The 16262-nt window shown below is 39.0% G+C and overlaps 2 protein-coding genes across 2 annotated transcripts in view; one reads left to right on the forward strand and one right to left on the reverse strand.

Moving 5' to 3' along the window:
- Positions 1 to 8348, forward strand: part of LOC109432375 (uncharacterized) — a 31602-nt gene extending 23254 nt beyond the window's left edge. The window contains exon 3 of the mRNA XM_019708732.3: positions 7018 to 8348. Within this exon, the coding sequence (XP_019564277.3) occupies positions 7018 to 7899 (882 nt within the window). The 3' untranslated portion in view covers positions 7900 to 8348. The remainder of the gene's footprint in view (positions 1 to 7017) is intronic.
- A 5276-nt stretch (positions 8349 to 13624) lies between these two features.
- Positions 13625 to 15438, reverse strand: LOC109423070 (cleavage stimulation factor subunit 2 tau variant). The gene is made up of 3 exons (XM_019697994.3): positions 14971 to 15438; positions 14826 to 14904; positions 13625 to 14767 (listed from the first exon to the last, which is right to left on the reverse strand). Exons 1-3 carry the CDS (start codon positions 15020 to 15022, stop codon positions 13687 to 13689), a joined length of 1212 nt encoding a protein of 403 aa, XP_019553539.1. The 5' UTR covers positions 15023 to 15438; the 3' UTR covers positions 13625 to 13686.
- Positions 15439 to 16262: the final 824 nt, after the last annotated feature.

Raw genomic sequence — 16262 nt, forward strand, 5'->3', positions numbered from 1 at the left:
ATCTCCTGTTTTGATTTGAATCGGATTCGTTGAACGATCATTTATTTCTTTTCGAATTTGTTTCTGTTCAAGTAATTTTTGTTTTACAGTTTCATGTGACTTTTGAAGTTTGAATTTTAATTCTGTGTTGTAAAGATCAAAATTATAAACTGGATCAACTTTATCTGTGTATGTTTCGTGTGGTACTCTTGCTTTAACTCCGAAAACCAATTCATATGGCGTTAAACCATGATCAGTATGTGGGCTAGTATTATATGTAAATGCATAAAATTGTAACCAATCATCCCAATCCGAATGGTGTTCATTGACATAATTTCTTAGGTATTCATTCAAACACCTATGATTTCTTTCCAATGAACCTATCGTTTGTGGATGGTAGGCTGTAGAAAAAGTTTGCTTAACCTGTAATAACTTGCATATTTGGCCAAGGACTTCATTTTTGTATTCGGATCCTTGGTCTGATTTTAACTCTAAAAATTTACCATATATCAAAATAAAATTTTCAACCAAAGCTTTAGCTATTACATTCGCTTCTTTAGTTGGAATTGGAATTAAAACTATATACTTAGTCAATTCACACTGTATAGTCACAGCGTATCTATTATTATTATTTGATTTTGGAAGTGGTCCTACGGTATCAATAGCTATCACTTCGAATGGTCTAGATGGGGTATTGGTAATTGTTAATTTTTCTTTTGTGTGTTTGGTAATTTTATTCAACTTGCACAATTCACAGGCCTTTATGAATTGAGCAATCGAACTTTTCATATTTGTCCAGTTGTAAATTTCTCTAAGCTTGAGGTACAGTCTATGCTGACCTATATGTCCTCCAGTTGGTGTCTCATGATGGTTTTTGAGTATATTTTGAATTTCTCCAAGATCACTAATGAACTTGGGTGGATTATACATTATAATCTGTAATGTTTTGATTGATTTCAGAGTTAACTCTTTAAAAGTTTCTTTAGATACCATGTTAAAAATTGGGTCAAGACTCGAAAGTGCAATTTTATCAATTTTATTAATATTCATTTCTTTTTCTAACACTGAAAGTGCAAACACTAGTGTTTGTCTTATACTTCGCAATCGTGTTGTTATTCGTATAATAACTTTATTTTTCTGCGCTTCATACATTGTAAAAATTAAATTTTCATTTTCCACTATACTTCGAAGTTTTGGTAGTTTTCTAGCTTCAGTCGGGTTCTCTGTCATATAGATAACAAGTTGATCAGGCTTATTATCGACATTGATTTGACTGGAATATCGTTGTTCATTTTTAGTTTCATTATCTTTCTTCCTTGTCATTGACCTAGTATTAACAGTAAATATACTTTTAGATTTTAATTCATCTGATGTCATTATTATACGTGACAATGCATCAGCAGTAACGTTTGTTTTACCTTGAATATATTCAATGGAAAAATCGAAATCTTCCAAATCCAATCTCATCCTAGTTAATTTAGATGTCGGATTTTTCATATTAAATAAAAATACTAAGGGGCGATGATCTGTACGAACTACAAATTTACGTCCATACAAATAAGCTTTGAAATAATCGATAGCCCAATGTATCGCTGTTAATTCTTTTAAAATTACTGATTTATTCTTTTCACCAAGCGTAAAGCTTTTACTGGCAAACGCTATAGGTAAATCGTTGCCATCAATATTCTGTGATAATACCGCGCCACATCCAACATCAGATGCGTCGGTAGTCAATATAAATGTTTGCTTAAAATCAGGGTATTGTAATAATTTTGGTGACATCAAAAATGATTTAAGAGCATTGAAAGCATCCTCACATTTTGATGACCAATCAAATTTTACATTTTTTCTTAACAATTGATTCAACGGATAAGCAATTGTTGCGAAATTTGGGACGAATTTACGGTAGTAGTTGCAAAATGCTACAAACCTTCTAACTTCGTCACTGTTTCTCGGAACTGGGTAGTTCTTTATTACGTCATATTTACTACTGTCGGGCAGAATACCTTTGTCGGTTATTCTGTGCCCTAAATAAGTAACTTCTGTATTGAAGAATTTACATTTTGCCAAATTTAATTTTAAATTATATTTACGAATTCTTTCAAACACTATCGATAAATTGCGTAAATGGTGTTGCATTGAACAACCTACGACTATTATATCATCGATATAAACAAAAGCGAGTTCTGGTGTCAAACCAGACATTGCAATAGTCATCATCCTTTGAAAACTATTTGGACTAATATTTAATCCAAACGGTAATCTTGTAAATTGGTAATGACCTGATTGGGTCGAAAAAGCAGTAAATTTTCTCGAAGACTCATCCAGTGGGATTTGATGAAATCCCGACATTAAATCTAAAGTTGAAAAATACTTTGCTCTACCAAGCTGATCCAATATTGAATCTATTCTTGGCAAAGGAAATTTGTCACTTAATATCTTCTTGTTGAGCTGTCTAAAGTCTATGACAAGACGCCATTTTTTCTTATCATCTGTTGATTTCTTCGGAACCAAAAGTATTGGACTATTGTATGACGATACCGAAGGTTCAATAATGTTATCCTTCAGCATTTTATTAACTTGGGCTTGAATTTCATCACTTTGGGAATGAATGGTTTTATAATTTGGTATATAAGTTGGAACTGGATCACTGGTATTGATAGTCTGTTCGTAAAAATTGTTTACAGTTACTGGCTCATCTGGTAGTGAAAAAATATCCGAATAGTTTGTAATTAATTTCTTTAAATCATCTTTTGCAAAATCAGGAACGTTTGTCAAGTCAACTTGCTCCAAAATTTCTTTATTTCTCATTTGTGTGGTATCAGGTTTCTTGGATTTCCGAAAATTCAATATTTGGTAATTAGTCAGTGGTTCCATCATAAGCTTTACGTCAACATTTGAAACATTAATTGGTTGTAGAGTGATATTCATGAATTTAACATACTGACAATTAGGTGAAATTATTGCATTACCACAGAAAAGACCAGGTTTAACTTCCTGAGAAAATAAAACCATGTCCTCTGTGATGTTTAAATCTTTAATCTTACGTATTACTTCACATCTTCGTGGGATTATGTAATTCTCATTAACTGTATCTTGAATTGGAACAGATACAGGTGTATTATTAATATTAAAATTCAATAACCAAGATTCATAATCAATATTGCATCTGAAGAGAGACAGAAAATCTCTTCCTAAAATGCCATCAGTTAAAATTGGAAAATTTGCATTAACTACATGAAATGAATGGTTAACTCTTACGCCATTTCCAAAATTCAAAATTGTCTCAGTTACAGCCAATGTTTCAATCTCTCCTTCTGTAATTCCCGTAATAATTGTTTTAACATTGTTGTTTATTTTGTGATTTACCAAAATTTTATCAGATTTAAAAATAGAAATATCTGCACCTGAATCTACAAGTAAAGTGCAGACTGAATTTGTCATCTCTACTCCAATCTTAATAAAATTGGAAGCAGAAAGATTTATAGTTAACACTGATCTAAAAAATTACGTTGACTCTGCTGCTGGTTTTGTTGCTGTTGCTGAGGAGCTCTGTTTGAAATATCGCGATTCTGAGATTGTGGTGGACCAGGGAGCTGATCCACATTTGCCATGTATATTCGATTTGTGTTATCGAACCGTGGGCGATTATCATTAAATCGTCCGCGATTATTATAACCTCCGCGTTGGTATCTTCCACGTGATGAATAATGGTAATAGTTTGGATAAGGCCTTGGAGTAAAACGATTAAAACCACCTCTAGGGGGGTTTCTATAATGTTGGTTTCTGTTGAAGCCATTGCCGCGAAAATTAGATCTATTATCCTGACGCCCGGTATGTTGTTTACTTTTGATAGTAAAAACTTGTGATGTGGAAACATCATTGGCACATTCTTGAGCTTTTTGCAAAGCATCTTTAATGCTAGAATAATTTCCAGCTTTTAGAATCAATTTTGTTTCGCTGGCGGTAACACCTTTGATGAGGGCATTAACACCTGCTTTAGTAGTCATTGTTTTCGCAACATCTTCCGGCACTTTTTGCGAAACATAAACATTTTCTAGTTTGCTGCAGAGATTCTCAATCTCCTCACAAAAACTTGTAATTGGTCCCCGTTGTCTCAATGTATTTAACTGCGCCACAATCGAATCAGGGGTCGTAGTATCCTGACATTTTGATCTAACATGATCAATTAAGGCATCAATCGTTACTATGGTATCAGGTAAACCACTGCGAGCTTTTCCTGATAATCTTGTTTTAATAAATTTGACGGCCATTGCCATATGTGTCGGTTGTATTAGTTCTTGCAATAGCTTCACTGAATCGATGAATGTATCGAATCCAGCTACTGAACCATCATACGGGTGTATGATCGATGATGCTTGTTTGATGTCAAAAATAGCTACTGGTTGGACACGATTATCGTTTTCTTCTGCCATTTCGCACGATATAACCTTTGCCACACGACACTGTTTGAATTTAGTTTTTGGAGTTACACGTTTCTTAATTTGTAATTTATCTAATTTAATTTTTATGATACCTTTAATTTCTTGATTATATTTCCTCAATTTTGAAATTAATGAGTTCAATTGCTCATCTGACAAATCGTCAATATTATCAATTAATTTTGATTCACAACTGCTGTACAGCTCGTTACACTGCCTTAATTTATCTCTTAACGTTTTTTCCGAAATAGTTGTGTTAATGCATTTTTTTATATAGGTGTGTAACAATTTCAACTTTTCATAATCATTCATTCGTGATGCATTTTAATTAAACAAATTTACTCATAAAAAAAATATATATAAATGAATAAACAATTTTGTGATAATTTGTGATGATTTCGTTTTGTACATTACCAATGTTGATTTCCTCGCGCTCCCGCTCTGTGATGTGTCGTGATGTAAAGTTGTTATTGCACGTTGTCGCATCTCGTCAAATCGCCGATCCGGATCCATTGAATCCCGCCTACCGGCTCCTGCCGGTAGTGGTCTCGCCTGCAGTTGATACTCTTAAATTTTACACATTCTAGTGTGATTGCACTTTTTTCTGGTTTCCATTCCGCTGCACCCTCTGAACTATGGGTTTACGTTACGAGTCACCTTTTATTCACTTCACATCCACCTCGTGTCGGTCTGATTTCGACATTATAATTGTTTTATATGAATGTTTGTCTTCCACTTTTATTACTTTTCGCTTTTCATTGCCACAAAAGGTCACAAATTGGGTTCTTAATGAGTTTTCAAAATAGGGCTAGTATGGACTTAGCTATATCTGCAACTATTCTTCACTTTTTTTTTTTTTGCTTCGATAGATTCACTTATACAATATCTAGCGCAGCCACCGACTTTGCTGCTTTTATAGCAACTTTTCGTTCTCTCCTCTTATAGAGGGTGTATAATGTGACTGTTAATTGAATCAACACAGCGGCTAGAATCAGCCACAACATTAGAGTATGTTCTTCATGGTCTTCACTGTGCGTTTGTTGGTTTTGCACTATAGTTGTTAATTTCACTTCACCATTTTCGTTGTACTGTTTTGACTGGGTTTTACCCATCTTATTGGTTTTGCACAATGTAAAAAAAATCTCTAAGTCTATGACTTAGAACCTTCACTGATCGCCATTTAGTAGTTACTAGTCTTGTTGAGAGTTGAAACAATAATGAGTCTTTATTCAAAATCAAAGCTTAAGCTAACCTGCTTAATCTAGTACATAATTTCTGGAGAAGGCTGAAACGCATACATATCAATAGCCTATCGATCCATGCAACAGAACGATAGCCAATCCAAGGAAAGGAAAAGATAATTACGAAAAGGGGCGTTTACCATTCAATTAAGTAAACGTTCACACGTGGTTGCTTGAACTGTGCGCTGTTCGGTTAGGTCAGCGCTTCGAGTGGAAAGAAGGAATTGTGTGCATTTATGGGTATGAAATGTGATACGCGTACTCAGCATGAGTACGGTATGGGAAACAAGAGTGTTGCACAACTTGTGTGGTAAATCGAAGTTATTTAGGTGTGAATGACATGTCCCAGCATTGTTCGTGGGAACATGAGAGGAATGCACTTGAAGAAATGCAGGCGCATCAGTCCTGCATGTGAAAAACACCACTTTAAAAGATGTGGGAAAGACTGCTTGAAAACGGACAGTTGTAAACTGTCAAGATCAAATATTTATGATCTTTCAAAAACATGCTAAAGAATAATTCTTTACAGATACGATAATGCTACACAGTACTCAAATTTGAGTGAATACAACCTAGTCAAAATTTCGGTTAGGTGGAAAAAACTTAAAATTAGGTATTTTTTTCACATGGAAGCAAGCGGGAACAACCCAACAAAAACATCGATTCCATCAACTCAAAATTGGCTTGACGCACGCAACCCCGAAGTTGGGTGGAAAGAACTCACTTTTGGGTAGTTTCGTCTCTCCGTGTAGTAATGAGCTGAATTTTTGTATGGTGAGAAGGTGAATTCTCCGTTTCGGCAAAAAATGGTGCAAAAAGCGTGGGTATTATGATTTCTTGCCTAATTTAATGCTATTTGAGCAAAACTTTGGGTAAATGTATTGTTTACATTACAAGAAATGGAAACAACAACAACAATGTTGCCCAAAAATTTTGCTCAAACAGCATCAAATTAGGCAATGAATCGCTTTTTGCACCATTTCCTTGCAGAAACGGAGAATTCACCTTCTCACCATACAAAAATTCAGCTCATTACTACAAATCTTAGTACTTCCTGATTGTGTCCTATTGTTTTACAAGCAGAATAACCGTGGCTGATGTGACGACATGAAATAAAAACGACGCTATACCATTTAGCGTTGAAAGCATGGATGTTGCTTGACTAATCTAACAAACTGGCTACACATTTAGGTTGTACTCTTTATGTTGAGATTATATGGATTTATTATTAACTTGTGAACAGTTTGTTCATTATAATATTTCACTTTTGTTTGTTGGATCGCATTTTATTAAAAATTTTATTTCCATTTTACCGGACCAAAATGCTTACTACATTCTTTAAATTATTATTTTAGATGGAGAGCAAACTAAAGGATCACAAGTTTGTCGCGGATTACTTCGCAAATCTTAACGATGTGTCGCGGAAAATCTCACTGGACATAGACGAGATTCGGAGTACCTATGAGCACATCTGGGACGATCTGAGTCGCGATGAACAGATCGAGATCATCAACGAAACACTGATCAAACCTGAACTCACGTTGAAGTACTTCGATAACTTCTCGACGTCGTCGGATTCGTTCCGGAACATCATTGAAAGCGACGAAAATAGTGACGACCGGAAGGTCAATTTGTACGATGGTAAAACGCTGCAAACTTTTCAGTATCTGAAAACCGGTCGAAAAGTTATTCACGACGAGTCGTTTGGCCTGTTCCGGGATGAACACTCGGCGCCTTTCGCCCACAAAACCAAAAGTCAAATAAATTTGTCGATTTTTCCACCGGAAAAGGATAAACCCTCCGCAAGAAGGCTAGACCTAGCAAAGAAATTAGAAAAGATTAAATCTCCCAAGACGAACGATTCTTCCTCTAGTGCGAAATCCCACTCCAAGGTATCCAATGGCGAACCGCCTACCCGCGACAATGAAAACAATCTAATCCAAGGAATCAAGTCCAACGGGCCCAACAACGACTTCCTGGCCAACTTCATATGCACTCAAGCGAGCGCTTCAGCCGCTCTGGCAGCAGCGTCGATGGCAAGTGACGAAATGGACGGTCAATCGTTGGAGAACATTGGCTTCGATGACGACAAGATCAACCTGTTCCGCAATAGCTCCCGTAGCGACAGTCTGCACCAGGCGCAGTCTTCGTCTGTCGAGGAAGACGACAAGAACTTCGACGAAATGAATAGCTTGCTTGGGAACAGCAAGGGATTCGATTTCCTGAACAATTGGTAACTTCCAGTTTGTCGTGTGTTCTTAGGTACGTATTAGTGTGTAATGTGTTGTTCTTCCTAACTTTCCTGCTCTAGTCTCTCTAAAGATCATTAACTCTTAGCAAAAGTGTATGTGTTCGTTCAAAATGAGAATAAGTCACATTCTCTAGATCCATCATGAGTTGCATCTCCACGATTGTTCATCAAAACCAACCAAACAAAGTAATTAGAAAAAATGGCAATTATTCATTGCCAAAGACTAACTGCACCAGAGACTGATTTTGAAACCAAAACATTCTGCGAAATGTCCCCATTGAAGATGATACCTCAAAAAAATGGAATAACGAATACTCATTCATCAGCCATGCTCATAATATAAACGCAATCAAAAAAGGTACATCAATTTTCTAAAATACTCTCAACTCAATTTATGTATAAAAATCAACAACGTATCGTACTGATATGAAAATATAGCACATGGTTTATTCTATATCACATTCCATTCATTCTCTTAAATGCAATAGGTGAAGAATGCACCAATATTGCGGAGTGTAGTTGATTATAGCAATTCGAAGTTGGTAACGATGATGGTCCCACATTATATGAAAAACATAAAATTAGAAAAAAATGAGTCTTTACCTCCTGAATCAGTTGTTTTGGACTCTCAGAAGCTACGTTCCACTTGTCGGATTGTATAATCCGTAGACTTTCGTTATCCGACGAATACACAATTTGTCAATTTCGGATCTAGCTTTAGCCTTCTCTGCTTCGGAACATGTACCACGGTAACGGAACCGAATAGTTTCTGGTGTCCTAACTCCTAAGTAGGGTTACCTCCCCATCCATGCTTCTTCTGGGGCCTTGCCCAGCAGGGTTCGCGTCGGACAGCGATTAATCAAATATTTGTATTTGTATTTATTTCTACATCTTCAACTAAAGTTGTACAGACTGTGGTATAAAGGTGGTTTACATAAACTAGACTAATTTAAACAGAACACATTTTAAACATTCAAACATCGGATTTTACAGACAATGCTATATCAAACTATTTACAAAGAAAAGCAACATAAATACAGAAAAACAAAACAACATATTTATGGTTTCCACACATTTCGAGTACTATAAACAAATTCGCGAAATTTTTCCGGCTTTCCGGGCCCGTATGAAGTTGATCACCAATATTAACTTCTTTTCCCGATCAGCCTAGATAGCTGTGTAGTGTCGGTAGCGGTTCAACTGGCTAAGAATAGCCTGTTCCAGTGGTAGGAATCCACTAATCAGGTGACCCCTAATTCATGGTGCTATGCGGCTTTACGCTTACCGTGCCTAGGAATGAATGGTTAGGGGGGTCTTATAAAAAACCTAATCGCAAACGGAGCCTGTGGAGTACCAGGGCACCCTCCACAGTATTTGCCCTTACTGTGCTAACCGGAGCAATAGCGCGGTGGACCTTGTGTTTCTCCGAGACAATCAACTGCCCTTCTTCAATCTCATACTTGAGGCTGAATAAGGGCGGGATTATGAAGATGTTATTAATTAGTTTAAATTTTCACCTATATGGTTTCGCATTATGCGTTTTACACAGTGTATTCTGTGCATCCTCGCCTTTGCGCTCTCAAATCGATACCGATCTGGCTTTATTGTTGCTGTTCTTTTTTGTGCTGTGATTGTTAAGAGTTTAATCTTGCCTAGTTTGGGTAGTGGCTACGGTTAGGATAGCTCAGATCAATCTTCAGCACAAAAGAACAGCAACGATCAATCTTTGTAGACTTATGCAAAATGGTACAGCCCAAGTGGCGTTAGTCCAAGAACCTTACTTTCGTAAAGGGAATTTCTATCTAGGAAACCTTGTGAATCCGGTGTTTGCTACTTTCAGTAAAAATGAAATGGCAAACTCACGTGTCATGCCTCGAGCATGTGTGCTTGTCAACAACGCAATCGTTGCTACACTCATCTCTGAACTAACTACCAGAGATGTATGTGCTATCACAATCGATGTATCTGTTGGAAACCTCAACAGGAAATACGTTTATTGTTCGGTTTATTTACCGCATGATGAACCATCCCCTACGGATGCTTTCAAGCAAGTCATTGCATACTGCACTTCAAAAGGCCTTCCGCTAATTGTTGGTAGTGATGCTAATGCTCACCATATAATCTGGGGCAGCTCAGACATCAATTTGAGAGGCTCCAGTTTGATGGAATACTTAAGTAGTACAGATCTTGGATTACTTAACATAGGCAACCGCCCAACCTTCATGGTATCTGGTAGAGAGGAAGTGTTAGACATAACGCTTTGCTCTAGCAGAATTAGTCATGAGCTGACCAATTGGCATGTGTCAGATGAAGAATCTTTATCTGACCATCGCTACATCTTGTTTGAATATGTGAATGTTACTTCGCAAACTTTGCGTTTCAGGAATCCCCGGTCTACCAACTAGGATCTCTTTACCGATTTGGTTGCAGCCAAATTTCATGGATACTCACCATCAATTGACACTCCAAGTGATTTAGATGATGCCGTTGATACTACAACGGCCTTCATCATGGAAGCTTTTGAAGCAGCCTGCCCTCTGCGGTCTGTGAAGACCACAAGAGGAACCCCTTGGTGGAACTCCGATCTGGCAAAGCTCAGGAAACAATGTAGAAAGAGTTGGAACAGACGACGTTCGGTTCGGCTGGATCGGAGGCTTTCAGGTCGGCTCGCAAAGCCTACCAGAAAGCTCTTCGGTCTGCTGAACGATCCGGCTGGAAAAACCTTTGTACAAGTGTTTCCAGTCTGAGTGAAGCCAGTCGATTGAACAAAATTCTTGCAAAATCTAAGCATTTTCAAGTGAACGAACTTCGTTTGCCAAATGGTGATTTCACTTCCTCTGATGAGGAAGTTTTGGAATGTTTATTCAGTATACACTTCCCCGGATGTGTGGATATTACATCTTCGGATGAACCTGATGTCTTTTCTTGTAGTTATGATTCTTTAGCTTCGGCTTGACCTCTTTTCTTCTGAAATGCTTAGAACGCATAGTCGATCATCACATCCGTGATGTTTATCTGGCCAATGTGCCTCTTCATGTGAACCAACATGCTTACCAATCCGGAAAGTCCACTGTGACTCTTTTACACAAAGTTGTTCACGGTATCGAGAAGGCATTCGCTCAAAAGCAATCCTGCTTGGGTGTTTTCTTAGATATCGAGGGTGCCTTTGACAACGTGCCTTTCGATGCCATATTGGAAGCCGCACGGGGTCATGGTATATCTCCAATGATTTCCAATTGGATTCACCAAATGCTCAAAAACCGACATCTCTTCTCGACATTGCGTCAAGCAGCGATTAGGAAATTGAGTATTTGTGGATGCCCCCAAGGGGGAGTCTTATCACCGCTTTTGTGGAATCTCGTAGCAGATACGCTATTGAGGCAACTCAATAATAGCGGTTTTCCTACTTATGGTTTTGCCGACGACTACCTAACATTGTTAGTCGGTATGTGCATCAGCACCCTTTTCGACCTGATGCAAAACGCTCTTCAGGTAGTTGAGGGTTGGTGTCGTCAATAAGGCCTTTCGGTAAATCCGAGTAAAACATCTATTCAAGCATAATTTTTCAAATCGACGTATCTAACTTTTTCACTGATCTGAGTAAATTCATGGTCAATGTTGACGACCATTTCACTAAAATAGTTTTTTTTATAAAAAGACTTTTCATAAGTTTTTTCGTGCTTAACATCACCAGGGATATTGCACGCACTAGGTAAGGAACAAAACCTACTCATTCCATATCATTTTCACAATGAATTTTGACAAAAATACACATACACCGGGTTGGTTCGAGTTCGAGATACGTCATGCCAGATACGTCGCTTTTGTATGGTGCCAGTTTGGTGTATCTGTTACTTTTGATTTTGGCTAGATACGTCGTTTGGTTTTCTCATATATCAAAACGGTGTATCTATCAGTAAAGTTGTAAACATCAAAATAGTTAGATACGTCGTTTCGAAAAATATGCTTGGTTAAACAAATTAAGCAATAAATCATCAAACAGTGATGTGGATTCTTCAATGTGCTTTATGAATCATGCATGCAGCAGTAAACCCGGATTTGTTTACATTCTCGAGTTACGTCGGATTGAAAAGTTATGCTTGTATTGTTTTTTTCACGGAAAAGCGAAACCGTAATGGTGTTCGATCTTTACGTCTCTTTGATTCTGAAATCAATGTGACTGAACAGGTAAAGTACGTTGGAGTCATTCTTGATTCCAAGCTTTCCTGGACACCTCATGTTGAGTTCAGAATCAAGAAAGCTTGTATCCTTGTATGGCCCTCGGGCAATGCCGGCGAACCTTTGGTACAACTTGGGGTCTTAAACCCAAGTATATCAAATGGATTTACACAACTGTTGTTCGTCCAATATTGGCTTATGGATGTCTTGTGTGGTGGCAAAAGGGGGAAGTGAGAACGGTCCAATCAAAATTAGGCCATCTCCAAAGGATGTGCCTAATGGCGATGTTTGGAGCGTTCTCTTCAACTTCTACAGCAGCGCTCGAAGTTCTCTTTGACGTTGCCCCACTACACATTCATCTCAAACAAGAAGCACTTTCTTACACTTACCGTCTATGGGTACTCGGTTTACTAGAGGAAACTCCTGTGAACCGCAGTTCAACACACACCTCGTTGCTTCCACTTTTGGTGAATTGGGACAAAGTTGTCCTTGTCCTTGCTCTAAATGATATTACAATTGCTTGTAATTTTCCATACAGAACACTTTCCACGAAATTCCCTTTCCGGGAAGAGTGGACATCTGGATATCTGGAGAGAAGTATTTCTGAAGGCATCGTATGCTACACTGATGGCTCCCTTCTCGAAGGTCGAGCAGGTGCTGGTGTCTACTCTCGTAAGCTAAGGTTACACCAACTTTACTCACTTGGTAGACACTGCATCGTTTGTATGGGTACCTGACCATTCTTCCATCGCTGGAAATGAATTGGCTGATGAGTTAACTCGCACTGGAGCATCACATGGCTTCATTGGTCCTGAGCCAACTATTCCGGTAGCGGAGTGTTGGGCTTCAGATTGACATCTAGCTGCCACTCAACACAGATGCTACTTTGGAGTTATCTCGTCAAACAAAATTGTATTGTACTGAGCCATCACTAGGGGTGGCAAAGTATCTTACTTCTAACTGATCCGTATAAGCAGAATGCTGGTCAAAGCATTGACTGACCACTGCCGACTCAGCTATATTCAGTAAGCTGATTCATATGTCTGTGATTGCTGTGAATCCGATTATGGATCTTCATATCATTTCAGTAACAAATTTTGAAAACGACGTATAATCAATGCTACACCATTGATTATACGTCGTTTTCAAAATTTGTTACTGATTTGATATGTACCTAACTGTCCAGTTTTTGCGCAACTGGACACAAGTATTTGGCAAAGTTTCACTTTCACTTTCAGAAGAAACTTCAAGATCTTCTTAAGCCAATCCCAATTTCTTTTCTTCTCCCTTACTGCCGACATTCGCACAACAGTCCCATGTGAATAGGAAACCCAGCAAACATGGGACAGTTATGCGAATTGGGCAGCTTAGGTAGATGATGGAACATGCTCTTTTTCAATGGCGTTGGTACAAACGTCCCAAATTTAGGATAACGTGCAATGGCAATGGCGAGTATTTTCACAGTCCTGTCCCTCTTATTCCCAAGTGGCCAATTTGGAATGTGATAAATTTAAAATTGAGAACTTATAAAGTCGGCGTGAATCAATTAATTATATTGTATACGAATTTGCTCACCATGTTCCAAGGCAAATTCCTAGCGTTGGGTACTCTTGGCAATCTGTTCCTTCAGCACCAGAATGCTTGTTCGTTGCTCCGGAGGGAGCATTGCAATCTGCTCATCCGAAAGCTGCAGAACCTGCATGATGAGAGCGGCCTTCTCCTGGTCGGATGCATCGTTTGGAATCCCGTTGGACGAAGCTGCGGCGGCTGCACTGGCCGCTGCCATCGAGGATGATGACGGCGGCGGCGGTGGAACCGTTGGTGGCCGGTTCGATCCACCCGGTTGTTGGCGCGGATCCTTCGGACCTTGTCGCGGATCTACCGGTCGCTGACGAGGATCGACCGGGAACGGATTAGACTGTGCAGGCGGTGCCTGTGGTCCAATCGGACGCGGCGGAGGAGCGCCACGTTGATTGAAATTGTCCATAGCGGATGGCACTACGGGGCCTGCGGCCGGGAGCGAACGCATATCCTGATCCAGATTGAGCTGGCGCGACAGACGAGGGTCGACATTGCGTAAATCTACGTCGTGTCCGGCACTCGGAGCAAATGAAGGCGGTCCTCCACCAACGGGAGGAACCGGCATCGGAGCTGGTACCGGCATGGGAATCGGTGAATGTTGCGACGGTGGAATGCTCATCGTATCTCCGGTCAGTACCAGAGGCATCTGATTCGCCTTGTGGAGAAACGTGACGGCCGTGGCCGGATCGACAATTCTCATGACCACTTGCGCCTGAAGAAGAGCATAGGCCAACTGCGGATTCTGCAGCAACATATTGCGAGCCTCCACCGGGTTGTTTTGGAAGCAAGTTTTCATCTGCTTCATCAGCTCGTACATCTGCTCCGGAGGCAACGAAACTACCGTTTTGGTCACTATTTCCGGAGCCATCACCGGGTCACATGGGTCCCCATAAGGGTTATCAATCTGCGGACCCTGCAACAACGCTGCCATTTCCATACGGGACTTTTCCGTACAAGCGTTATCCACTCGCAATGCACGTCCCCCGATTTCGTACCCATTGAGGTTACGCATTGCACTGAGCGCCGTTTCCTGATCCTTGTACTCACAGAACCCATATCCTTTTGGCTTTCCGCTTTCGCGGTCAAACACCAATCTAAAACAAAATTTACCTAGTACCTTTTGACTAATTTTGTTCAATGAATGAAACTTACTTCAAGGAGATGACCGGACCAACTTCGCAGAAAATATCCTTCAGCTTCTCCTCTGTTGCTTCGTATGGAATGTTTCCGACTGCAAAAGAGAAGCAATGAAATAGACGCTCATGTTTTGTCGCCATCCAAACAGTGTCAAGCTTACCGAATACGGATCGCATGGATTTATCCATGATGCTTTGATCTTTGTCACCCATTTTCAGCAATTTATGATTAAATTTCACGTAGAAATAGCCAAAAATTCGCAACTTTTGTCGAACTGTTGTAGGAAAACAGAAAAAGCGCTCTTGTTGTTTTTGAAAACGTGACAGCCGGTGCAGTGTAGTACTAGCAGGGTGGCCAGCGAACCGGGAAAACCGGGAGAACCGGGAAAAAGCCGGGAATTCGGAATCACCGGGAAAAAACCGGGAAATATTCGGGAATTCAGATTGCCACCGGGAAAATTTTGCATTTCCAGGAATAATTCCATACTGCTCTATTATTTCTAATTATTAATCACTTTTTTATCATCCATGAAAATAATCTGTAATGCCAAGCTTGTTGCTGGTTTAACAGAAGTTGCAATATTTCGATATATTTTATTGAAAATACGACTTGCGGTATATTTAGATGTTGAGAATTTTAAAATCATAATATCGGTTGCTGTTAAGTCGATCTGTTAAGTCATTTTAAAAGTTATAACTGTTTTTATTCCTAGTTTTGAGCAAATCAAGAAGAAACAATAATTTATAATTCCTGCGTAATAATGTAAAGAGTTTCAGTAAACTTTAGTAAAGGGCAATCTTCCTCTGAATTAGTATTGTATCGATATCGAGAGTGCTCTATAGAGTGCGATGAGAGAAATACGAATGCAATGTAGGCCAACCCGAAAAGATGCAGGTCAGATTACCGTAAATCAGTAGATGAGTTCAACACTTCAACACTATTCTTTCTGTATTTGCATTTAGGGGAGTTTTCTCCTCTTCTCTCATGTGAACTTGCCTTCGACCACAATCGAATCAAATCAGGCCGAACATTTCAAAAGGTCCTATCTGCATTTGAGAGGCTCTCTTTGCTCACGTTCTTTTTCAATTATTGCAATGTAATGGTACACTTTTCAACTATTTTTGCAGTCCAAATCAAAAGACGATTGTTTTGACTATCGTTCAATGCAAGGAGAGTATCATAATACAAATAAACATCTGAGATATTAACGAAAGAGAGGGAAACCAAAGAGAGCCTCTCTTCTGCAGATAGGACCTTTAGACATGTTTGGCCTGAAATGCGGTTGACAAACTTTATCTTTGACGTAGAGCCATCTTTAACATATGGACTGGACTAAACACTGAAATGACTTTTAATATAGGTTCGTCTGCGGGTTTGCTTTTTAACCTAACTTATATTTGAATCGAACTTGACAGTTATCTCATGAGTTGTTATGTATTTCAAACTTTAGTC

The sequence above is a fragment of the Aedes albopictus genome, chromosome 1, assembly GCF_035046485.1.
Source record: "Aedes albopictus strain Foshan chromosome 1, AalbF5, whole genome shotgun sequence".
Lineage (NCBI taxonomy): Eukaryota > Metazoa > Arthropoda > Insecta > Diptera > Culicidae > Aedes > Aedes albopictus.